Source organism: Scyliorhinus torazame, chromosome 7, assembly GCF_047496885.1.
Source record: "Scyliorhinus torazame isolate Kashiwa2021f chromosome 7, sScyTor2.1, whole genome shotgun sequence".
NCBI classification, from domain to species: Eukaryota; Metazoa; Chordata; class Chondrichthyes; order Carcharhiniformes; family Scyliorhinidae; genus Scyliorhinus; species Scyliorhinus torazame.
In genome coordinates, this window is record NC_092713.1 from 37,516,554 (window position 1) to 37,543,278 (window position 26,725).

The following is a 26,725-nucleotide window of genomic DNA, read 5'->3' on the forward strand; positions in this document are numbered from 1 at the left end:
TTGAGGGTTCATGAGGCGTTCCATTGCCTTCATTGCGAATTTCCCTACCTGAATGCTCTCTTTTAAAATACGGAACGAGGGGTACTAAGGCGGTGCTGTAAACACGGGTACGGCGTTTGCTAATTTCCGGAATACAAACTCCCGACAGTTTTTCGCAACAAAAATCTATCAGTTTTACTTTATAGCCCTGTTAGTTACGCATGCATTAACACACTTCCGAATTATGAGGATTGATCAGAACTGCTTGAACTTCTGTTCCCAATTGGATTCTCAATTCAAATTTTGGGTTCTCTCGGAGTGGTTAGGCCACTTCTAAATAGGGTCCCGTCAGGATGTCGCCAATAAATGTTGCTAACTTTGGTTGGCTCTTAATTCGTTGCCCGTTGTATCTTTACTTAATTTACTCTGTTTCTATAACCTTTGCTCTAGAGTCGCCAGGTATCTTTATAATACCGCCAAGAGGTTCAAGTTCAAGTACTGATCAATAACTCAACACACCAATTCGTAAAATTCAAATCAAAACACATTTATTATACACAGTAAATCACTATTCATGCATAAACTCTACTTTCTAGACTATTCTCTATCACTAAAAGGCCTATACTTAGCTTCGGAATTGGCCCACCAGGTCAGGGGAACAAATGGCCTTTCGTTCAATTCTGAGTCTGCAGGATTCAAAAGCTGGTATGGATTGGCAGCTAGGAGCGCCTATCTCGTAGCATGCGTTGACTGGAGACTTACTTGGTTGATGTGGCAGCTTAGGCAGTTCATTCTCGAGGGTTGATTCGAGTTGCTGAGTGACCCTGCCAAGAAGGACGATTTGAACTTGGGGACTCTACTTTATAGTCCCCAGGGGCTTCACGCCTCTTCGGGGCAGACTCTGTATCTGGTTCCAAGTGATTGGACTACGTTCCGATCACTTGGATCGATTTCTCCAATACTGGAGTTGTTCCCTGATCGCTGGGCGGTCCCTGAGTGTCCGTTGGCCTTCCTTTGTCTTGGCTCCTGCTGGCACCGAGGAATCTGGCTTGGCCTCATTCACCTTAAATTCAATTGTTCCTGGGGATCGCTCATTAGTATGCAGATGGCTGTGAGTTTCAGTGCTGTCTGGGTTTCTGCAAAGTCTAAAACACAGGAGACTTTGCACTTGCTAGTTTTTGCCTGTGTTGGCTGAATTTCCCTGTAGTCTTTGCGGATCTCCATTTTAAGTCGGGAAGTGGCCAACCCAGGTGGCTACGTCTGAAAACCAGACATTTTTGAGATTCAATTAAGTTGATAACTCACCTGATTTTCCGGTGTTTCACAGCAGGCAGTGTAACACAGATTCTGAGGCATACATCTGCTTCAAAAGAAGCACCTGTGTTCAAACAGACATTAGTGTAAACACTAAGAAGACTAGTGTGAATTTTGTGCCCCCCCCCCCCCCCCGTACGGAATTGGTTCATCCTGAATGCAGCTGCCAAGAATGACAATGTTGCCTGGTACTACCGTTGAGTTAAATGGGATAGATTTCAAACTGATATAGCAACTCCAGACTGGGCAACCATAGGGCACTGTGGACCATCAGCAGCAGCAGAATTGTGCTCGACCACCATCAGTAACCTTAGCTGGCATATCTCTCACTCTGCCATAACTAAGCCAGGGGATCAATCAAGGTTCAATGAACTGCGCAGAAGCGGCATGTGGCATATCTAAAAATGAGGTATCAACCATGAAACCATTGTCAATTGTTGTAAAAATCCATCTGGTTCTCTAATGTCCTTTAGGGAAAGAAATCTGTTGTCCTTACTTGGTCTGGCCTACATGTGACTCCAGAACCACAATGTGGTTGACTCTTAACTGCCCCCTCAAGGGCAATTAGGGCTGGGTAATAAATGCTGATGCAGCCTATGAAGCCCACGTCCCATGAACAAATAAAAAAAAAAAAAAAGATATGGTTATGGGTGTTGGACATCCGCCATCTTAGGTCCAGGGTATCACTGAAGGAGATTCTCCAGGTAGTATCCAGGCTCAACCATCTTCAACTGCTTCGGTAATGACCTTTCTCCAATCATGTGAGGTTAGAAGTGGGGATGTTTGCTGATGATTACACCATGTTCAGCGCCATTTCCAACAGTAACATTCACATTGTACATGTGCCAGGCAATGACGATCTCTCAACAAGAGCGGATCTAACCATTGTCCCATGGCATTCAATGACATTACTGCAGCTGAACCCCCACTATCAACATCCTGGGGGTTACCATTGACCAGAACCTTAACTGGACTAGCTGTATAAGGGGAGGCGGTGGTATTGCCAGAGGACACTCTAGGGGTTGGTTTAGCACAGTGGGCTAAACAGCTGGCTTGTAATGCAGAACAAGGCAGCCAGCAGCGCGGGTTCAATTCCCGTACCAGCCTCCCCGAACAGGTGCCGGCATGTGGTGACTAGGGGCTTTTCAGATTAACTTCATTGAAGCCTACTTGTGACAATAAGCGATTATTATTATTATTATTATTATTATTATTATTATTATTATTATTATTATTATTATTATCCAAAGACCCAGTGTAATGCTCTGGGGACCATGGTTCAAATCGCAGCATAGAAAATGGTGAAATTTGAATTCAAATATCTGGAGTCAAAGATTTAATGATGACCATCAAGCGCAATTAAGGATGGGCAGTAAATACTGGACCAGCCAGTGATGACTATGTCCCCATATCAAATATAAACAAATGCTGACTCAGCCCACGTCCCATGAATGAATTTTTAAAAACTGAAGTCTGACCACTGCCAGCTTCTACCAGAAAATGTAGAAAAAATTAAATGCCAGGAGGTGAAGGAATGCATTAAAGACATGGTGCCCCTGTTTATCACTGGTTTCCCCCATTTGTGACCTCTACGCTCTCCTTTCTGAGCAGTCCACCCCTGTCCAACAACTACCCAAGCATCACAGTGACTTGAGCTGCCTGGTGATACCCAACAGGCATATGCAGTTTCTGGTTTGGTGGAAAATCCCAAAATCTGGCCTAGTCTCAGTTCCAGGGGTGCTGGATTTTGGGCATTGGACCTGCATTCATGTTTTGGAGCATTTTCCTGTTAATTGGATTTCCGTCTTAACCCAGTTATTTCCCCCCTCGTCCATCTTTATCTGTTGTCTGCGTGTTCGCTCTTGATTCCCATCAGAGGATATGGATTAGAATTTATAAAATAGAAATCTTTTCTTGAGCATAGTTTTTACTTGAGGCGCCTGTTTTTGTTTTCACAACTCAACTTTTAAAATTATGTAATTTATATCTCGTTATTACAATATGCATGTAAGAAAATGGAAGCTTTTTCAGATTTATGTGGCTTAGAAATTATTGGGGCTGTACTTATTTGAAATGTTTTTGTTGGTTTGTAGATCTAGTTGGGGAAAAGGAAGTAAATACCATATGTTGTGTTTACAAACTTTTTATTCTGTATGCTATGTAAGTACACAAAGCTTATTAGCAATATTCCCATTGACATTTCTCTAATTCTTGATACTAATCCACCAATAAGGCAAAAGTGTTAATGACACTGCAAAACGCCAGGCTCACACAATCTAAATATAAGTAAGCAGCAAATAAGAAAACTAACTTGAATTCTGGAGCATTAAGTCTTGAATTGCCATGGATTGTGGGTCATCAACTGCTTAGAGAAGTTGATTTCACATCTTTTGAAATGATGTGCTGAAGTAACAAGGATTCACAGAGGGGAAAGTTTTGGAATGTTACTGTGATTTTTATTGTAATAAGCTAAACAAGAAAAATAACACTGTTGAAGACACATGGTAACCTAATAAATTAACCAGCTAGGCTCATCTTATCAGATGGAAATATTACTACTGGATGAACAAGCTTTTTTATTGGACCCTTAAGTCATACAATGCAATGCCAATATGGTATCACAATTATTTTTCTTAACAGGAAAAAATGCATCTCTATGGCTCTACTGATGACAGTTAGCAATTTTGAGCTGGAGACATTAGGCTCTTTTAAATAAGACTTGGAAACAGGTCATAATAAAACCTTTTGCATCATAACCCTTGATTGTAGAATTTAATGAATTGGTAACAGTTGAATTAAGTTTTATCACTGATTTTTGATTTGTATTTTCTTCTCTTGGTTGTCCCACAGATTTCACGTTTCTATAAATGTGTTGATTGTAACTTTGCTTGACAGTATTATAAGGAAACATTTTAATCACATTGAATTCCACAAGTCATTTTGAAAAATCAGTTCATGAGAAGTGTTCTGAATGGTATTCACTGTTGTATTTAATTTTTTGCAGCGGGGATCTGACGAACTTTCTGGCACCATTCTCAGCAGCTCAAACTCTACCATGAGCAGTGTGGTTGTTACTGGTAGGTTGCCTAGTCCATAGTTGAGAACCGGAGTTCTTTGGTATGACTCTTGTCTTAAAATATAAGCATTATGTTAAGGACACACTACTGAATGATGGCTTGGTGGTTCCCTACAGGGTGGGATGGTTGTACAGAGGTGATGCAATCGATTACATGTTTTTAAATCAGTTATTTAATCAGTCAGTGCATTGCCAGCACAGTTGATGAATGAGATTAGGGAGAAAAATTGCAGAATTTGCCTCCAGGATAAATCCAAAAATCCTGCTTCATAATTGGCAGGGTATTAATGTATGAATGGTTTTTTTCTGGTGCATTTTGTATATTGTTTTGAAATGGAACATTTCCTCAATTTTTAAGCATGGTCAGTTGCTGAGATGATGGTTGGCCATATTGCATTTAAGTGAGCCTTTAAAGGTCTGCGCAATAGTCAAGCATTCCTCCCCTTTTGACTTTAGTCCTCTGCACAAGTACAACTGAGATTATGAACACTGGGTGCAGAGAAATTAAATCTGTGTTCTCTGGTGCTGCAATCTCCCACAACTTCAAATCAGATATCCAGTGTGGCATTGAGAACATTTCTGAAATAGTAAGAAGTCTTACAACACCAGGTTAAAGTCCAACTGGTTTGTTTCGATGTCACTAGCTTTCGGAGCGCTGCTCCTTCCTCAGGTGAATGAAGAGGTCTGTTCCAGAAACACATATATAGACAAATTCAAAGATGCCAAACAATGCTTGGAATGTGAGCATTAGCAGGTGATTAAATCTTTACAGATCCAGAGATGGGGTAACCCCAGGTTAAAGAGGTGTGAATTGTACCAAGCCTGGACAGTTGGTAGGATTTCGCAGGCCAGATGGTGGGGGATGAATGTAATGCGACATGAATCCCAGGTCCCGGTTGAGGCCGCACTCATGTGTGCGGAACTTGGCTATAAGTTTCTGCTCGGCGATTCTGCGTTGTCGCGGGTCCTGAAGGCTGCCTTGGAGAACGCTTACCCGGAGATCAGAGGCTGAATGCCCTTGACTGCTGAAGTGTTCCCCGACTGGAAGGGAACATTCCTGCCTGGTGATTGTTGCGCGATGTCCGTTCATTCGTTGTCGCAGCGTCTGCATGGTCTCGCCAATGTACCACGCTTCGGGACATCCTTTCCTGCAGCGTATGAGGTAGACAACATTGGCCGAGTCGCACGAGTATGTACCGCGTACCTGGTGGGTGGTGTTCTCACGTGTAATAGTGGTATCCATGTCGATGATCTGGCACGTCTTGCAGAGATTGCCATGACAGGGTTGTGTGGTGTCGTGGTCACTGTTCTGAAGACTGGGTAGTTTGCTGCAAACAATGGTTCGTTTGAGGTTGCGCGGTTGTTTGAAGGCAAGTAGTGGGGGTGTGGGGATGACCTTGGCAAGATGTTCGTCGTCATCAATGACGTGTTGAAGGCTGTGAAGAAGATGACGTAGTTTCTCCGCTCCGGGGAAGTACTGGACGACGAAGGGTATTCTGTCGGTTGTGTCCCATGTTTGTCTCCTGAGGAGGTCGGTCCGGTTTTTCGCTGTGGCGCGTTGGAACTGTCGATCGATGAGTCGAGTGCCATATCCCGTTCGTACGAGGGCATCTTTCAACGTCTGTAGATGTCTGTTACGCTCCTCCTCGTCTGAGCAGATCCTGTGTATACGGAGCGCTTGTCCATAGGGAATGGCTTCTTTAATGTGTTTAGGGTGGAAGCTGGAGAAGTGGAGCATCATGAGGTTATCCGTGGGTTTGCGGTAAAGCGAAGTGCTGAGGTGACCGTCCTTGATGGAGACGAGTGTGTCCAAGAATGCAACTGATTTTGGAAAGTAGTCCATGGTGAGTCTGATGGTTGGATGGAACTTATTAATGTCATCGTGTAGTCGTTTCAGTGATTCTTCGCCGTGGGTCCAAAGGAAAAAAATGTCATCGATGTATCTGGTGTATAACATCGGTTGAAGTTCCTGTGCGGTGAGTAGGTCCTGTTCAAACTTGTGCATGAAGATGTTGGCGTATTGGGGTGCGAATTTGGTCCCCATGGCTGTTCCGTGCGTCTGGATGAAGAACTTGTTGTCGAAGGTGAAGACGTTGTGATCCAGAATGAAGCGGATGAGTTGCAGAATTGCGTCTGGAGATTAGCAGTTTTCGGTGTTGAGTACTGAGGCTGTTGCAGCAATGCCGTCGTCATGGGGGATGCTGGTGTAGAGTGCCGAGACGTCCATTGTGACGAGGAATGTACCTGGTTCAACTGGTCCATGGGTGCCGAGTTTCTGTAGGAAGTCCGTCATGTCGCGACAGAAGCTGGACGTTCCTTGTACGATGGGTTTCAAGATGCCCTCGATGTAGCCAGAGAGGTTCTCACACAGGGTCCCATTGCCTAAAACGATAGGGCGGCCTGGTGTGTTGGCCTTATGTATTTTCGGGAGGCAGTAGAGATATCCAATGCGGGGAGTACGTGGGATGAGAGCACGTAGGGTGCTCTGAAGATCTGGATCCAAGGTCTTGATCAGTCTGTTAAGTTGGCGGATGTGTTCCTTGGTCGGATCTGCGGGTAACTGTCTGTAGTGTTCTTGGTTGTTCAGTTGTCGGTATACTTCTTTGCAGTAGTCCGTTCTGTTCAGTACGACAGTGGCCCCCCCTTTGTCTGCTGGTTTGATGACGATGCTGTGGTTGGTCTTGAGAGCGCGGATGGCATTGCGTTGTGCTTGGGTGACGTTCGGGGCTGTCTTATGAATGCGACTGATGAATCTGGCATTGACGCGACTCCTGACGGCTTGAGCATATATGTCGAGTCTAAGGCAGCGGCCTTCCGGAGGGGTCCATTTCGACTCTTTCCTCTTCGGTTGCCGCACCGCAGATCTCTCGGTCTGCTGTTCCGGTTCATTGGTAGTCTGCTTGGGTTCGCTGTTGGCCTCTTGGAGTCTGTGGAACACAAGAGGCCAACAGCGAACCCAAGCAGACTACCAATGAACCGGAACAGCAGACCGAGAGATCTGCGGTGCGGCAACCGAAGAGGAAAGAGTCGGAATGGACCCCTCCGGAAGGCCGCTGCCTTAGACTCGACATGTATGCTCAAGCCGTCAGGAGTCGCGTCAATGCCAGATTCATCAGTCGCATTCATAAGACAGCCCCGAACGTCACCCAAGCACAACGCAATGCCATCCGCGCTCTCAAGACCAACCACAGCATCGTCATCAAACCAGCAGACAAAGGGGGGGCCACTGTCGTACTGAACAGAACGGACTACTGCAAAGAAGTATACCGACAACTGAACAACCAAGAACACTACAGACAGTTACCCGCAGATCCGACCAAGGAACACATCCGCCAACTTAACAGACTGATCAAGACCTTGGATCCAGATCTTCAGAGCACCCTACGTGCTCTCATCCCACGTACTCCCCGCATTGGATATCTCTACTGCCTCCCGAAAATACATAAGGCCAACACACCAGGCCGCCCTATCGTTTTAGGCAATGGGACCCTGTGTGAGAACCTCTCTGGCTACATCGAGGGCACCTTGAAACCCATCGTACAAGGTACACCCAGCTTCTGTCGCGACATGACGGACTTCCTACAGAAACTCGGCACCCATGGACCAGTTGAACCAGGTACATTCCTCGTCACAATGGACGTCTCGGCACTCTACACCAGCATCCCCCATGACGACGGCATTGCTGCAACAGCCTCAGTACTCAACACCGAAAACTGCTAATCTCCAGACGCAATTCTGCAACTCATCCGCTTCATTCTGGATAGCAACGTCTTCACCTTCGACAACAAGTTCTTCATCCAGACGCACGGAACAGCCATGGGGACCAAATTCGCACCCCAATACGCCAACATCTTCATGCACAAGTTTGAACAGGACCTACTCACCGCACAGGAACTTCAACCGATGTTATACACCAGATACATCGATGACATTTTTTTCCTTTGGACCCACGGCGAAGAATCACTGAAACGACTACACGATGGCATTAATAAGTTCCATCCAACCATCAGACTCACCATGGACTACTTTCCAAAATCAGTTGCATTCTTGGACACACTCGTCTCCATCAAGGACGGTCACCTCAGCACTTCGCTTTACCGCAAACCCACGGATAACCTCATGATGCTCCACTTCTCCAGCTTCCACCCTAAACACATTAAAGAAGCCATCCCCTATGGACAAGTGCTCCGTATACACAGGATCTGCTCAGACGAGGAGGAGCGTAACAGACATCTACAGACGTTGAAAGATGCCCTCGTACGAACGGGATATGGCACTCGACTCATCGATCGACAGTTCCAACGCGCCACAGCGAAAAACCGGACCGACCTCCTCAGGAGACAAACATGGGACACAACCGACAGAATACCCTTCGTCGTCCAGTACTTCCCCGGAGCGGAGAAACTACGTCATTTTCTTCACAGCCTTCAACACGTCATTGATGAAGATGAACATCTTGCCAAGGTCATCCCCACACCCCCACTACTTGCCTTCAAACAACCGTGCAACCTCAAACGAACCATTGTTTGCAGCAAACTACCCAGTCTTCAGAACAGTGACCACGACACCACACAACCCTGTCATGGCAATCTCTGCAAGACGTGCCAGATCATCGACATGGATATACCACTATTACACGTGAGAACACCACCCACCAGGTACGCGGTACATACTCGTGCGACTCGGCCAACGTTGTCTACCTCATACGCTGCAGGAAAGGATGTCCCGAAGCGTGGTACATTGGCGAGACCATGCAGACGCTGCGACAACGAATGAACGGACATCGCGCAACAATCACCAGGCAGGAATGTTCCCTTCCAGTCGGGGAACACTTCAGCAGTCAAGGGCATTCAACCTCTGATCTCCGGGTAAGCGTTCTCCAAGGCGGCCTTCAGGACCCGCGACAACGCAGAATCGCCGAGCAGAAACTTATAGCCAAGTTCCTCACACATGAGTGCGGCCTCAACCGGGACCTGGGATTTATGTTGCATTACATTCATCCCCCACCATCTGGCCTGCGAAATCCTACCAACTGTCCAGGCTTGGTACAATTCACACCTCTTTAACCTGGGGTTACCCCATCTCTGGATCTGTAAAGATTTAATCACCTGCTAATGCTCGCATTCCAAGCATTGTTTGGCATCTTTGAATTTGTCTATATAGGTGTTTCTGGAACAGACCTCTTCATTCACCTGAGGAAGGAGCAGCGCTCCGAAAGCTAGTGACATCGAAACAAACCTGTTGGACTTTAACCTGGTGTTGTAAGACTTCTTACTGTGCTCACCCCAGTCCAACGCCGGCATCTCCACATCATTTCTGAAATAGCCAGTGTAGTAGGCCTACAGCAGTGATTTCCAAACTTTTCCCCACGACCCACTTTTGCAAGCCGCCTGATCTTTGCAAAACACACCACATTCGCTCTCTTTAATGAAAAAAGTGTTTAATGAAAAACTGTTTGGTCCTCACAATCTCACTTGAATCCGGTTCAAAGGAGGAGAGGGCAATGCTCACATCCGGTGCAGACATCAGCCTGTTCCTTTGTGCCGTCTTACCTTTATGAAAATGGAAAATCCAACCTTGCACATAGGTCGTCGTGAGGGGCAATAGCAACCAGATGTGTGTTTTACTCGGCACTGGATACTCCTGGGAGATGCTACACCAGAATGCTGACAGCCTTAAGGGCATTTGGGGCGTTTCAATGTGGTATTACAGATCAGCTACAACAGTGTAGACCTGAGTCAGCTCTAAATTAATAGCTGATTCTGGGGTCTCAACCCAAAATATCTTTCATCCACCACTTCGCTTTCAAAATCTGAATCTTCTCTTATTTGCCAGTACTTCCCTGCATATATCACACATTGGCTTTGCATCCTTATTTGCATTGGCACAATTGCCAAACCCATACCTCAAGAAATGATCTTTGTGCTGCTTTGTTGCCGAGTTAATTCCTTCGTTGTAGGCTATTAACCAGAGGCCCTGGAACTCTGTATAGAGCTGACACTAGCACTGCTCTGTCCTGCCTTGGGTTCTGAACAGCGCTCTTCCAGAGATTCTATTGTGAGATTGTGTCCAAAGGTAAACTGCCTATTTGAGTCTCTGGCAGTCTCTTCCTTATTAGAAAACTATTCATCTTCACAGTTCACTTGCTTTGCTTGCCAGCAGATGGAAGTTGGAATCAACTCTGCTCTGTGATTTGGTGCCAAAAGCACGTTCCTGGAGGACGCTTGGACATCAAGTGTGCCTGCAGGGCGTGTGACCTGCTTCTCCCCTGCCACTTATGGCCGGAAATCTCCACACAGTCTTATTTATTTTCATTTAAAAGGCGACAGCAGCTGCCATTCTCGAGAAAAGCCAGTAGCGACTGTTGGGGTGCTTTTCCCGCGATTAGGACCACTGCCGTAATGGTGCGACTAATCACTCCACGAACGTTCCGAAACCTGCGAATCGAGACCCACACAACCTTGGCCTGCAACACAGTCTTGAAAAAGAACTGCCACTAGTTTCTATTTTGGTTTCAGTTCACATACAAGTAAGAGTCAAATAAACTTATTGAAAATAACTGTTCCTTTAATGTCCTTAATATTTAACATTGCTATTCAATTGCAATCTGTTCAGTCTTAACAATCAGCGTAGAAAGCAATTGCTTTGAATCATTTAACTGCAGAAATTAGCAGAATTTGTGATCATTCATTTCTCTACTTCTATGGTTAAATCCAGCAGATAATTCATGGAAATCTCCAATATGGTAATATTGTGCATCAGAGATCAATAAATTAGTAGATTCGGAGTGCAGCTGAAAAGGGAAAATAACCAGTAACTAAGGATATTTTATATTGAGGTTAATTCCAAATTTTCTAGCTGTGTTTCACTATGATGTAGTACCCGAGATGATCACCTCAGGCACTCATGCAGTTATTAATAAATATTCTTCCTATTGGTGGAAATAATATTTTTAATTCATAATTTATAAACTAGCTGAGCCAGCTATAAACTTGTGAAGGCTTCCCACAATCTCTGCTGACAAGGATCAAGCAAATTCTGAATTTTGCATATGTGATGTCCCTGGTGTATTAGGTGATCACCTGTAAAGGGCTTGGATACATGGAAGATTGATGACAGAATGAATCACGTGATCTTAAAATGAAGGAATCACGTCATCTTAAAATGAAGGCAATGATGCACCAATTCTTTGCTACAAGAGCAAGCGCCTCTTTTTCTGTGTCTGAATCAGCTCCCCAAGGTGCCTGAATTTCATACTCTGCCCAACATTTGGGAGAAGACCAGGTTTTTTGACGTGCATGTTGGTAAGATTTTAGAGTCTTATTAAAGATGAGATTGCGAAGTATTTGGAGGTGCATGGTAAATAGGACTGAGTCAGCACGGCTTTGTCAAAGGGAGGTCGTGTCAGACAAATCTGTCTCAGTTCTTTGAGGAGGTAACAAGAAAGTTCGACAAAGGAGAACCAGTGGACGTGATTTATTTAGATTTCCAGAATGCCTTTGACAAGGTGGTGCATTGGATACTGTTGAATAAGTTAAAAGCCCATGGTGTTAAGGGTAAGATCCTGGCATGGATAGAGGGTTGGCTGACTGGCAGAAGGCAGAGAGTGGGGATAAAGGGGTCTTTTTCAGGATGGCAGCCGGTGACTAGTGGTGTGCCATATATTTTTATATATATATATATATATATATATATATATATATGATCTGGAAGGAGGAACTGAAGGCACTGTTGCTAAGTTTACAGATGATACAAAGATCTGTAGAGGGACAGGTAGTATTGCAGAAGCAAGGGGGCTGCAGAAGGATTTGGACTAGTTAGGAGAATGGGCAATGAAGTGGCAAATGAAATACAATGTGGAAAAGTGTGAAGTTATGCACTTTGGAAGGAGGAATTTAGGCATAGACTATTTTCTAAATGGGGAAATGCTTAGGAAATCAGAAGCACAAAGGGACTTGGGAGTCCTTGTTCACGATTCTCTTAAGGTTAATGTGCAGGTTCAGTCGGCAGTTAAGAAGGCAAATGCAATGTTAGCATTCATGTCAAGAGGGCTAGAATACAAGACCAGGGTTGTACTTCTGAGGCTATATAAGGCTCTGGTCAGACCCCATTTGGAGTATTGTGAGCAGTTTTGGGCCCTGTATCTAAGGAAGGATGTGCTGGCCTTGGAAAGGGTCCAGAGGAGGTTCACAAGAATGATCCTTGGAATGAAGACTTATGAGGAACGATTGAGGACTCTGGGTCTGTACTCGTTGGAGTTTAGAAGGGGGGGGGGGGTCTTATTGAAACTTGCAGGATACTGCGAGGCCTGGATCGAGTGGACGTGGCGAGGATGTTTCCACTTATGGCAAAATGAGAACCAGAGGACACCATCTCAGACGAAAGGGACGATCCTTTAAAACTGAGAGGAGGAATTTCTTCAGCCAGAGGGTGGCGAATCTGTGGAACTCTTTACCGCAGAAGGCTGTGGCGGCCAAATCACTGAGTGTCTTTAAGACCGAGTTAGATTGGTTCTTGATTAATAAGGGGTTTATGGGGAGAAGGCACGGGAATGGGGATGAGAAAATATCAACCATGATTGAATGGCGGAGCAGACTCAATGGGCTGAGTGGCCTAATTCTGCTCTATGTCTTATGGTGACCTGCGGATGGGTCACAGGTAGGTGTCGTGGAGCGATCGGTCACGCCTTTCCCGCGGTGGTTCCGATCGTGGGCGAAGCGCCCAACAGCTGCTACCGCGGTGCTTTACACAGAACGGCAGCCGTTGCCACCTTTTAAATGAAAATAAATGAGGGTGTGTTGAGTCTTCAGGCCGGAAGCAGAGAGCAGGTCACGCGCCCAGCAGGTACACCTGACGCAAGTGCCCTCCATGTACGTGCTTTTGATGCCAAATCACGGAGCAGAGTTACTTTGATTTTTATAGTTGCTGGCAAGAGGACTGTGAAGATGGATCGTTTTGTGAAAAGTTGGAGATGGCCAGAGACTAAAATTTTTTAATTATAAATTTAGTGTACCCAATTAATTTTTTCCAATTAAGGGGCAATTTAACGTGGCCAATCCACATAGCCTGCACATCTTTGGGTTGTGGGGGTGAAACCCACGCAAACACGGGGAGAATGTGCAAACTCCACAGGGGCAGTGACCCAGAGCCTGGATCGAACCTGGGACCTCGGCGCCGCGAGCCTGCAGGGCTAACCCACTGTGCCACCGTGCTGCCCCCGCCAGAGACTCAAATAAGCAGTGTATCTATTGGACAGGATCTCACAACAGAATCTGTTGGAGAGAGCTTCTTGGGAGAATCCAAGGCAGGACAGAGCAGTGCTAGAGTTAGCTCTGTACAGAGTTCCAGGGCCTCTGGTTAACAGCCTATAAAGAATAAACTTAAATCAGGAACAAAGCAGTACAAAGATGATTTCTTGAGGTATGGGTTTGTCAATTGTGCCAATGTAAATAACGATGCAAAGCCAGTTTGAGTTATTTGCAGTGAGGTACTGGCAAATGAGAGAAGTTTCTGACTTTGAAAGAGAAGTGGTAGGTGAAAAATTCCTTTTGAGGTTGAGACCCTAGAGTCTGTTATTAACTTAAAGCTGACTCCAAATTAAGCTACGCTGCTGTACCTGTCTTTTGATACCACACTAAAAACCCATGAGGTTGTTTGCCTTCTGGAATAGCATCTTCCAGGAGCATTCAGTGTTGAGAAAAACAAGCATTTTGTTATTGTCCTTCACGACGACCTACATGTGCGACATTGGATTTTCCGTTTTCAAACAGTTGAAGACTGCACAAAGGACCTGCTTGAAGACTGCACCTAATATGTGAACTGCCCTCTCCTTTTAAACCTGATTCAAGTGAGATTGTGAGGACCATACAAATCCACCTCTCGCATTTAAGGTAAGTGAATGTGGCGTGTGTTGTGAAGGTCGGCAAAAGTTGGTCCCAGGGAAAAAGAAGTTTGAAAAACACGAGTAGACAATATCCAGATGGACTCGGTCCCCATTTCAAGAGGAAAATCTACTCGCAGACGCTTCATGAATTTTCAACCGTTGTGGGGAGAAGGTGATCAGTGATCCTAGCAGGCAGTAGCTCCTATATTTCATAGGAATGTGTGTACACCATTCAACATCTCTGTTAGATCACAGCTGATTTGTATCTGAATTACATTTACTTAATGTAAGTTACAAGAAAATGGATGGAAAGTTATCCTTGTGATCCAGTGTCATTAACCTTCCAAAAAAATTCTCTGGAGGGTTCATCTGAACATAGACCTGTTCTGATTTCTAGCCTGATTATTGAAAAACAACAACTGGCAGAACAGGATCTCCCATGATTGTTGTTGGTGAAAATCTTAATCAATTCTTGTAAGATGCATGCAGATCTGCCTTGCAACGCAAAGTGAAAAAATGTTTTTGTGTCGGGGTCTACAAAGTTGGTTAGCCTGTATCGGGTGATGTAATCCAGGTTTTAAAATTCACAGATGCAATCCATCCGGACCAGACATTTTATCCTCTTTGATTTTGAGTAATTAATTTATTTCAAATGTGGTTATCATACTTTTGCTTTTATCTTCTGACGTCAAGTCTCCTTGATTTGTCGCCTCAGTGAATTCTAAAGCAAAATAATTAATATGTGATTTTTGTTGTTGCTATCTGTGATTTTTATCTTAAGTCTATTCTATGGAGACCTTGTTCCCTTCCTCATTTTACTTTGTGTTCGTAAACTATTTCTTCTTCCACTTCCCCTCACTATTAGATTTCCTTGGATTATCTCTGTTAGTGTGATTTATTCTTTTATCTCTTTTCCACAAATCTATTTTATTGATGGCGGCATCACTTTCTTCTGCTGCCGCAAGCTATCTCAAATAAGTCCAGCCACTCTACCTCTTTTTCCCGTTCCATCTTTTCCTAATGTGTTACATCCTGCAATGTTTAATTTCCAGTTTGATTTTTCTCTAGCCATGTCTCAGTAATTCCCACCATATCTGGCTTCTTGCAACATTACAGACACTTATATGCATAACTGTTCAAACAGTTTTGACTCATTTTGACATTACTTTTCTTCACGTTTTAAGCATGTTTTTACGTTACTATTCTATAACTAATTATTCCCTAACTATTTACGTTGTCATGTCTGTTAGTTTAGTTTGACATATGTTCATTTTATCTGTTTTATTTATATATTTAGGTGTTTAATTTTTTGCGGATGCCCCTCCTGACTTAACTGTTTTAAAACCTTGTTGTCTCCCTATTTATCCTTTTCTGCTAGAACACCAATGCTATTCAAGTTGAGGTAGAACCCCTCTCACCAGTACAGCTCCTCATCTCAATACTGGGGAGAGTGTCCCATGAAAAGTAGTAGCCCCTCTTTTCCACTGGTGCCTGGTAATTCTCTTGATATGTCTGTCTCTCCAGTTTCCATGTGGTTCGTTTGAATAATTCAGAAAGTATTGACCTTAAAAGCCCCACTTTTTAATTTAACCCCTAGCTCCTGATACCCACTCAGCAGGATGATCTGTCTCCCTGTTCCTACTTATGCTGTTTGTTCCAACATGGACCAAAAAACAGGATCTCTCCACCGACCCCCCCCCCCCCCCCCCCCCTCCAAATTCTTCCCCTCGAGATATCCCCTATGCTGACACTGGGGGACACATTTATCTATCCCCCTTTTCACTGTTATATCACATTCTCTATCATTTCTATTGAGCTCTTTATCCTCCCCATCAATCAGCCCATTAAGGTGCATTCTGGCTGTTGCTGTTCTCCCTGCAGTGTTTCTTTTTGACCAGGTTTGTAATTTTAAAATACAAGTAACCTTCTATTATGTACAAAATTATAATTAAACGGACAGAAAATGTTACTGACTATCTAGTACCCCTTTCCTAACCCCCCCCCTTCTTATCTCGCCCCACTTACTACAAATGCACCGACAAGCAACACAGTGGAAAGGGAAAGAAAATATTAATAAAAGGGCAAGGATCTTCGTTGCACTGGGATGACTTCCAGACAATGTTTCTGAAGTTCAGGCTTTTGTTTAGCTATTTCTTCCTTCTAGGCTCGAGATGGTTTTCTCTGGCAAGGCTCTCTACTTTCTCTGCAGACTCCGCATCATTTCAGATTTGCAGCAAAGGATGCGTCAGGCACTCACTGCTTTCAAAACAACAGAGCAGTTCTTTCACTTAGCAAGCAGGAGAGAGAGATCTTTTCACTCTCAAGGTCTAAACTCTTCTGCCAAGTTTTCTCAGAAAGCATCACTCAGAACCAGTCACTAAACGTTGTCAGGCAGAACACTGTCCCTGTCCAACCCACTGGTTGCCAGTTAACCAATCAAATCGATTTCCTCCAAAGCTGGTTCCTAAGATCCACTTGGTGCCGAATAGTCTGGCTTCTCTTTTTCAAAATACAAAACTGAATGCTGTGCCCTAGCAATCATGCTGTTTCATTCATCCTTCTGCTGAAAGGCACATCCCGATTATGGGTTCACTGACCAGGATAATAAAATAAAAGGGGACAAAGGAAATAAACAAGAAGGACTCCTAACTTCCTGTCTACCAATTGACTTCCTGTTGTATTTTTGTTATGCCTAATATTGTTACGCGAGGGAGATATTAGGAAATTGGGTCCAGGAATGAGTCGATGATGGAGCAGGCAATTTAGGGGTTAAACCGACTGAGGAAAAAACTGCTAGTACAAAGTCCGAGGGATATGCTCACACCTGGCCGAGTTACATTGTCCCAGTCAGACTTAAACTCATTAGTGGGAATACACAGGATGCCTTGGATCCATTGTCCTTTGGGACATTCCAGTCTGACCAGCCGCCCATTACAGAGTCTGATGGCCTCTTTGTCCATCAATGCAAGGTTAGTTGTATATTAATAGCATAGCTCTGTTCTTTTGTATAAAGGAGTAGGCCATCAAACAGCCAAGATAACGATGATGGGTTGAAGTCTGGAGACCCTAGCATAGAACCTTTATTTGAGGGGCTGGGCAAAGCTTGGAGAGAAAGGATCCTGTTTGGAACAGACACGGGACAAGAATTTGGAAATTGATCGAGATAGGTTATGAAAGTTGCCACTGAGACAGGCTTTGGAAAAGGGTTCAGAATGAATTTCCCTAACAAGAAAAATTGCTTTGTAAATGCCTTTGCCTGTCTGTGTAAGTGGAATAAGAGCTATATATTCATTTAATGTGCTGGTTAATGGAAACTAGGCTGTTAAGGTTAAGAAACTATGTGTAATCTGTTATTGTTATGGTTGAAGTTTAAATATTTTTTTTTTGTTTGTTTCATAAAATAACCAAGCCCTACCCTCTCATTATCACTCCTGAGACAAATCGATCTTTCCGCTTCACTTTAACTTTAAAATGTTGTGACTCTGGTCCAGTCTCTTAGCCACTTTTGAGTGCTGACCAGGAGTCTGTAACAATACAACTCCTGTTATAAGTTTTTATGGTCATGTTTAAACTGGAACATGCCACATCACTGTACACTCTGGCGAATATTTTGTCATGATTTCTGGAGATAAAAACAATCATTACTATTTTCCCCATCAGTTTTTTAAAATTCTAACATCTAAAATTAGGATTTAACTAAAATAAGCCATTGCTTTAAGGTCCCATCCTTTTTCCCCAAACCTTTGCAGAAAATGTTTGCTGAGTGCAATGATACTATGAACTGATTTTCGAATGCCCAATCTGACCATGTACAATGCCGCTAATTTGCCTGCATTCATTACAATTAACATCCCATTAGTTCTATTTTTTTCAGCTTCTTGCATACTTTTTCACAATCACTTCAGAAAATCTAGAAGACCTTTTTCATGATGAAACAGATTTTTCACTGCTGTTTTTAAACTTAAGCAAATGTTGCATTTTATTATGTTCTGCAGCTAATGGCAATGACAGCAAGAAATTTAAAGGTGACGATAAGATGATTGGTGCACCATCTCGTGTTCTACATATTAGGAAACTGCCCAGTGAAGTCATGGAAACTGAGGTCATAGCTTTGGGCTTGCCATTTGGAAAAGTCACCAACATTCTGATGTTGAAAGGGAAAAACCAGGTATGTACAGTCTGGAATGGATTCCTGGTAAGGGTAATAATAAAATAATAAATAGTAATATGGATATAATGGCATAAAGCTAGTACTGCAGTTGATGCTTTAATAAGGGTGCTAAATGTGAGTACTGTTCACTATGTTCTGAACTTTCATTTTTAATGTATAGCTATTTAAAGTACTTCCCATTATTTGCAAAAAGCTTTTAACGGTTGAAATGTAAAGCACATTCAATTACACTTGAATATTTCCTCTTTTTTATCTCTGGAAAAATTTGCACGAGCATGCTCAACTGTACCAAGTGTTTGAGGTTACCTTAATGGCGTGGTGACATTCAAAAGCTTGCTACTCTTGTCTAATAATTTACCTGTTCAAATATTTCCATTCCTTTTCCTAGTACATTTTAAAACATTACAGCATTTGCACCTGCTCATTAGTGAAATGAGCTCTATAATCTTAAAAGAGTTTTCTCTATAATAAGGAGAAAAGTGTGCTGCTGACATTCAGATGACTGCTATTTAGCACTGAATCCTAGATTTGGAAATAAAAACACAATGCTGACAAAATAAAGGAAATCGGCCAGTATCTGTGATCACAAGAAACAAGTTAATGTTCTGGTTTTATACCCTTCTTATTCATTCTCAAGCTGGGAATGTGAGGAAGTCGTGGGTGGAAAATGACACTTGACAAGAGTGACAGTGGTTAACTTGCCAACATATGTGGAAATGCTTAGAAATATATGGGCTGTACCTTTCATTAGCCGTAAGAACCATAGCTACGTTTTGCTAGCATAACTTTTCACAGCGAGTTAAATGGGCTACTATTTGGGTTATTCTGATCAAGTATTCCAAAATAATTGTTAAAGTTTTATAATTAAGCATGCCGTTTAAGCAGCATGTTGTGTTCGAGACACGTATTACTACTTGCCAACATATGCACAAATCTAAATGCATCGAAAGGTTGAGCTCACCTAAGTTCCATACACGGAGCATGAAGCAACTAATACTTTTTTAGTTTCTTTGGTTTTCTTTGTTTTTCTATCCCAAGAATTGATACTTTGAAGAATAGCTGGTCATGTTTTTTTTGTATTTTCACATGCATGCTCCCTCTAACCGTTTTAAAGCTGAATTCGGAAGACTTCAGTGGGATTCATTGTCTCCCGTTTAACAGACCGTTTCTTGTTTGATTGTTTGAGTATATTCATAGATTTTTAATGTGTAAAAAATTTAGGAGAGGAGACCGTTAAAAGGCTGTGAAACTGTGTAATACCTGCTGAAATTAGTTATTGTTGGCTGGTTTGCGATGCGGAGCGGTGCCAACAGCGAGGGTTCAATTCCCGTGCAGGCCGAGGTTATTCATTCTCCACCTTTCCCCTCACCTCGAGTGTGGTGACCCTGGGTTAAGTCACCACCAATTAACTCTCAAAAGGGGAGAGCAGCCGATGGTCCTCCGGGACTGGGTGACATTTGCATGTTTAAAAATAGGTTAGATACGTAGTTGAACGAAATGACATAAAGGGATATGGGAACAAATCAGGGACATGGGATTAGGGTTGCTGCTCACGTGGATGATAAAGACCTACATGCACTAGTCATGTGTTTTGGTATGATTCTTTGAAAATAATCAAGTTAAAATTGAAGTTTTGCAATTTAAGACAGGTAGCAAAGTCAGTGACATGCAGTTTTTTAATCAATGCATTTACACTGGGACTTAATGGTGCAAATTGCAACACTATGTACTAAATTAAAATTGGATCCCAACTTGTATTTATATAGCGCTTTAACATAAAGCATCCAAAGAAATTTAGCATCCCAGTGCATTTCACAAGAGTGCTATGAAACAAAGTTTGACATTGAGCTGCATAAAGCGATAACTGGGACAGATGGCTAAAGAGAACAAAGAAAATTACAGCACAGGAACAGGCCCTTCAGCCCTCCCAGCCTGCGCCGATCCAGATCCTTTATCTAAACCTGTCACCTATTCCCAACACCTAAAGGCTTGGTCAAAGAGGAGTACAATATAGTTTCAAGTCAGGATGGTGTGGAGGGAACTTGTAGAAGTGGAGCTCGCAAGTTTGGAAGGGACTGTCGTAGCCTAGAGTTGCTGCAGTGTATCGAGTAGATGGTACTTACTGATGCTGCTGTGCATCGGTGATGGAGATAATTAATGTTTAAGGTGGTTGATGGGGTGCGATCAAGTGGGCTGCTTTGTCCTGGACGGTTAGCTCAGTTGGCTCATGATGTCGAGCAGCGCCAACAGTTGCAGATTCCATGCCTGTACCGGCTGAGGTTATCTCTGAAGGCCCCCCCCCCGCCTTCTCAGCCTTGCCCCTCGGCTGAGGTGTGGTAACCCTCAGATTAAATCACCAACAGTCAGCTCTCTCAAGGGAAGAGCAGCCTGTGGTCCTCTGGAACTATGGCGACTTTCATTTCAATCACTAATCAGTGAGAATCCCTATTTCACAGAATTGCAGAGCAGAAAGTGGCGATTCAGCCCATTGTGTCTACTGGTTCTCCGAATGAGCAATTCACTTTTTGCCGTTTTCCTGCCTTCTCATAACCTTGCACATTCTCCCATTTCAACTAACATTCTAATTGCCTTTTGAATGCGTGAAAATGTTTTTTCTCATTGCTTTTGTTTCTTTTGCCAATTGGGTGGCACAGTGGTTAGCACTGCTGCATCACAGCAACAGGGACCCAGTTTCAATTCCGGCCTCGGGTCACTGCCTGTGGAATTTGCACTTTCTCCCTGTGTCTGTGGCATTTCTCCTGCCAACCTTTGACTCCAAATTATTTGGCCCAGATCAGTTAGTGGCTTTCACCCATTTAATTATCCTTACTCTGGATTTTTCTTTGTCCTTTCCCAGTCAGTTTAAACCTTATGATACAATAATCACTGTCCTAAATGTTCTACTGATTCTTGTTCTACTTGGTCTGCCTCGTTCCCAAGAATCAGGCCTGCAGTGCCTTTTTTCTCGTTGGACTTGAAACATGCTGTTGAAAGTTTCCCTGAATACACTCTAGGAATCTTTCCCCTCTCTGCCCTTGACAATACTACTATCCCCATCTGTTTTTGAATAATTAAAGTCCTCCATTATAACTACGCCACAATTTTTGCACTTCTCTGCAATTTCCTTGCAAATTTGTTCCTCTACATTCTTTCTACTATTTGCTGGCCTATGGACTACATTGAGTAACATAAATATTCCTTTGCTCTAGCCAAATAGATTCTGTCCTTTTTTTAAAAAAAACATATATATTTTATTCCAAACAGAGTTAATAACATACACAAACAACAACACCAAATGTTGTCAATTTTGTCAGATTGTCAATTTCTCCACTGAACTACCCCAACACTCCCTTACCCCATAACTGCTGACCCCTGGCCAGAGAACTCCAGTTATCTGGCCTAAAGACAGAAAGAGTCTCCATCATTCATAGAACCCTTCTTCAGACACCCTGAGAAGAACTTGATTTCCAGTTTTAAGAATACATTCAAATTCCCCTGCCACGCCAAGACCCCCAGTAACCCTGCCGACCACCAACTCCGTAAGATAGGCTGCTGGGCAATTGAGAGAAGTGAAGGCCACTACATCGGCCCCCTTCCCTTCCTGCAGCTCTGGCAGGTCTGAAACACCAAAAATTGCCACCAAAGGGCACAGCCACATCCTCACCTCCACTATTTCCAACAGAGTCTTGCAAACCCCAGCCCAGAAGCCCCCCCCCCAACTTTGTTCACGTCCAAAACATATGAGCGTGATTCGCCGGCCCCCTTCCACATTTTTAATAATCTTTATTAGCACAAGTAGGCTTGCATTAACACTGCAATGAAGTTACTGTGAAAAGCCCCTGGTCGCCACATTCCGGCGCCTGTTCGGGTACACGGAGGGAGAATTCAGAATGTCCAATTCACCTAGCAGCACATCTTTCAGGACTTGTGGGAGGAAACCCGATAACCCAGAGGAAACCCACGCAGACACCGGCAAAATGTGCAGACTCTGCGCGGACAGTGACCCAAGCCGGGAATCAAACCTGGCGCTGTGAAGCAACAGTGCTAATCACTACATCCTCCGCCTCCGGGGAAAAGCCACTCCTACGAGCCTGGGTCATATGAGCCCTGAGCACCATTGTTTTTTTTTTTTTGTAATTTTCTTTATTTTAAACAAATTTGTAACATTTACAGAGAGAAAAAGAGGCCCTATGCAGAGAGCCTTAACATAGTGAAAACGAACAGTGGGAAAGAAACATGTTAATATGGCACTTCCTCTATCAGCTCTGTTTGCCCGTACCTCACGTGTTCAACTAAACTAATGTGACTCTAACCCCCCCACCCCCCTTGGGTGCTGCTGCTGTCGGTTTCCTGCGCTGTTCCCTGAGAGTCTGCAAGCGACTTTCTCCCCCAGGGGGATCTCTGGTCACCCCCCCTTGCCCACTTAAGTCTCCTCTGCTCTACTTACTTCTAAGCTGCCCCCCCCGACTTCCTCTGCCCCCCCCCCCCCGCGAGGCCTGACCTGCCAGGTCAGCCCTGCGCTTGGCCCTAGCCCGCCCCTCCTCCTACTCTCCCTGGTGCCTCCTGACCTACGCTAGCTACGCTGACCCATGCCCTTGGCGCCTGACTGTCTCACGCCCAAGTGCTCGGGCCCTCCCCCCACACACCAAGGACCCATCAACCTGGTTGTATCTCCCCATGCCGTTTCAAGTCCCTTAACCAGCCCCTAGCCTATCCCCCTATCAGGGGCCCCGATCTCCCGCCGAAAGATACCAAGTGCAGGGCCCCCCCCTCCCCTCGTTGCAATCTCCCTAAAACACCCTAAGCAATGCGCCCTCCAGCCCCCGCTCTCTGTCTAGACTGAAAGCAATCTTGGATAAAACATTACAGTACAGGATAATTTACCAAACTGCCGCCACACAAAAGCTCTGAGAGCCCAGAGTCCTTTAGTTCAAGTCCAGATTATTTTAATAAAAGTCCACTCCTAGTCAGAGCAAGTTAGGTTTACAGACCACCGCCACTGTACAGCACTGAAAAAACTAAGTGCCCGTTAGTTCAAGTCCAGCTTATCTTTAATGAAAGCCCAAACCTGGTGTCTCGAAGTAGTAATGGAGTTCCTCAAATGTAACCCAAAGCTTCGCAGGATACAGCATTCCAAACCTCAGCTCCTTTTTGTAGAGGGCTGCCTTTACCTTGATGAATCCTGCATGCCTCTTGGCCAGCTCCGTTCCCAAGTCCTGGTAGATGCGCACCTCGCAGTTCTCCCATCTGCTGCTCCTCTCCGCCTTGGCCCATTGCAGCACACGTTCCCTGTCAGCCAGCCGGTGAAAGCGGACCACCAAGGCCCTCGGTCGGTCGCCCGTCCTGGCCTTCCTTGCGGGGGACTCTGTGCGCCCCATCCAACTCCAGGGGTCGAGGGAAGGCCTCCGGTCCCATCAGTGCCTCGAGCATACCCATCACGTATGCACCCACATCCGATCCCTCGCAGCCCTCGGGGAGGCCAACAATCCTCAATTTCTGCCTCCTGGCTCTGTTCCCCAGCTCTTCAAGCTGCTCCTGCATCCTCCTCTGGCGGGAGTTCTGCTCCTCCACCTCGTGCCCCAGCTCCGTTACCATGTCCGCCTGGCTGGAGAGCTTCACTTAGACCTCCCTGAGCGCCTTCTCTTGGACCGCCTGTGTCTCGACCATTCGGTCCATTACTGCTCTCATCGGATCTGAGCACCACCTTGAAGGCTCATCCTAGCACCGGATGAGGTCAAATTTATCCGGTGCATAATTTCACTCCAACCTCCCCCAATCCCTCCTCCCGTTTCCTTATCTCGTCCACTGGCACCTTTGTCTCCACAAATCACCTGTAAATGTCATCAATTCCCCCCCCCCCCCCTTCCGCAAAGCTCATCCTGAGTTAACAGCTCATCTAACAGCGAATGCTTTGGCAGCTGAGGGAACGAGGGCACCTCTTTGCATGCAAAATCCAAGACCTGAAAATATCTGAATTCGCTCTGCATGCAACTGTAACTTCCCCACTGCGAACAGGTCCCTAAGCCGCTCTGCCCTGTACCTGTACCAACTCCTGTATATTCCTCCTGGTTTAAACCACATACTGGGACCAGTATCAGCACCAAAGTGCAGCCTCAATTTTTTTTGAGAGATGACACAACGGTGATACTATTAGTGTGCATACCTGGTGAAAACTGGAGCGGTGCCGTCAAGCTTGACCCCACAAATGAGGCCTCCACCTGCACCCATTCTGACCTCTTCTCTCTCTCTTTCCCCCCCCCCCCACCTGCATCTCTCCTTTTCCATATTTTCCACCCGCCCAGTAATACTACAACAGGTTTAGGAGAGCTAACCTCCATACCCGCTGCCCTCTCTACAAAAACGTTCTCCCTATCCTAGGCGTCTTGCCTGCACAAACAAATCCCCAAATTAATTTATCCACCCTTTGGAAAAATGTCTTAGGAAGGAATATTGGAAAGGACTGAAAAACAAATAAAAACATTCATCTTCACGGTCTGTACCCTCCCTGCTTGCGACAGCAGCAGGACATCCCACCTCTTCAAATCCCGTTTGACCACCTCTATCAGACTGGACAGGTTCCATTTATGCATGAATACCCAGATACTGAAACCTCATCCTGGCTTGCTTGAATGCAGGGCTCCCCTGGGCATTCACTGGAAATATCTCACTTTTTGCCACATTCAGTTTATACCTAGAAAATGCACTGTCCATTATTTTCCCCATGCATTCCAGCGGGTTTGAAATATATAGTAATATACCATCAGCATATAGTGACACCCTATGCCCCCTACCTACCCTTACAATGCTCTCCCACTCTCTGGAAGCCGGCAACGCAATGGCCGAGGGCTCAATAGTCAACGCAAACAACAACGTGGCAGCGGGCATCCCTGCCTTGTTCCCCAATGCAGCTTAAAATATCCAAATGCATTACGTTTGTCCTCGCAGCATTCACTGCAGGGGGCTGCGTACAGCAACCGTATCCATGAAACGAACGTCGATCGAACTGCAAACCGCCTCAGGATCTCAAACAGGTACCTCCAGTCTACCCAGTCTACGGCCTTCTCCGTATCCAAACCCTGATAGAAGGCCTCAAATGCCTCATTGATTTTTTTTTTTCTCCCAGCGCCGTCACCAACTCTCCTTCTCACCTCCGCATTCTCCCGCGTACCCACCTGCCGCCTCAACTGATGGGCTTGCAGCCGACCCGCCTTTTCCCATACTCGTACTGAACCTCCCTTGTGTGACAAAGTTGACCCACCGCCTTTCCTGTCCTCACTAGGTCAAACTGCCCCTGCAGTTTCTTCCATTCAGCCAGCAGCCCCTTAGTCGGAACCACCAAGTCCTGTAGATCCAGCTCTACAATAGCATCCACCAACCTCTTCATCTCCTCCCTCTCAACTTTGTCCTATGGGCCTTATAACCTCTCTCTCTCTCTCTCTCTCTCTCTCTCTCTCTCTCTCTCTCTCTCTCTCTCTCTCTCTCTCTCTCTCTCTCTCTCTCTCACTCACTCCCCCCCCCCCCCCCCCCCCCCCGACCGCGTCCTTCAATGTCTTCCAGAATGTGGAGGATGATATCCCCTTCTGATTAAGCTCCATATAGTTCTTTATCACCATAGCCACCTTCTCGCTGAACTTTTTCTCTGCCAGGAACGCGGAATCAAACCTCCACCCTGGTCTCTGTGGCTGGCCCGTTTTGAACGTCGTGTCTGCATATTTTTGGCGTGTGTTCCGAAATCACTATCCCGGCGTACTCCGAACCCCGACAGCGTGACTTCCCCATCATAAAAGGATCTATACGAGAGTATACCTAATGTACACGTGAGAAGAACAAATACTCCCTCTTTCTCGGATGCCTAAAGCTCCAGGGCCCGCCCCCATCTGATCCATAAATCCCCTCCAACTCATTTGCCATCCCCAACCTGGCCATTAACTTGGGGCTGGGTCTATCCATCCGAGGGTCCAGCATGCAACTAAATTTGCCCCCCCCCCATTATCAGCTCATGTGAATTCAAGTCTGGGATGGACGTGAGCATCTTAACAAAGTCTGTGTTGTCCCAGCTGGGCGCAAATACATTTAAGTAAAACAAATATGCCCTGCCAGAACCCCATTCACCATTACGAACTCCCACTGGTCCCACGCCTCCCTGGCCACCACAAATGTCACCTTTTGGCTCCTGCACCCATACCAAGTTAGTTCAAACCCTCCCCAATAGCACCAGCAAAACGACCCGCAAGGAACTCAATCCCAGCTCTATTTAGGTGCAACTGACCCAGCCTGGACTAATCCAATCACCCCAAAGCAA

General features: G+C 45.0%; 1 protein-coding gene across 2 annotated transcripts in view; it reads left to right on the forward strand.

Annotated features, from left to right (window-relative positions):
- The window catches only part of LOC140426150 (polypyrimidine tract-binding protein 2), a 98,626-nt gene that overhangs the window by 17,218 nt on the left and 54,683 nt on the right, over positions 1–26,725 (forward strand). For both annotated transcript variants that reach the window (XM_072510564.1, XM_072510566.1), the window contains exons 3-4: positions 4,298–4,370; positions 18,248–18,420. In XM_072510564.1, coding sequence (XP_072366665.1) covers positions 4,298–4,370; positions 18,248–18,420 — 246 coding nt within the window. The remainder of the gene's footprint in view (positions 1–4,297; positions 4,371–18,247; positions 18,421–26,725) is intronic.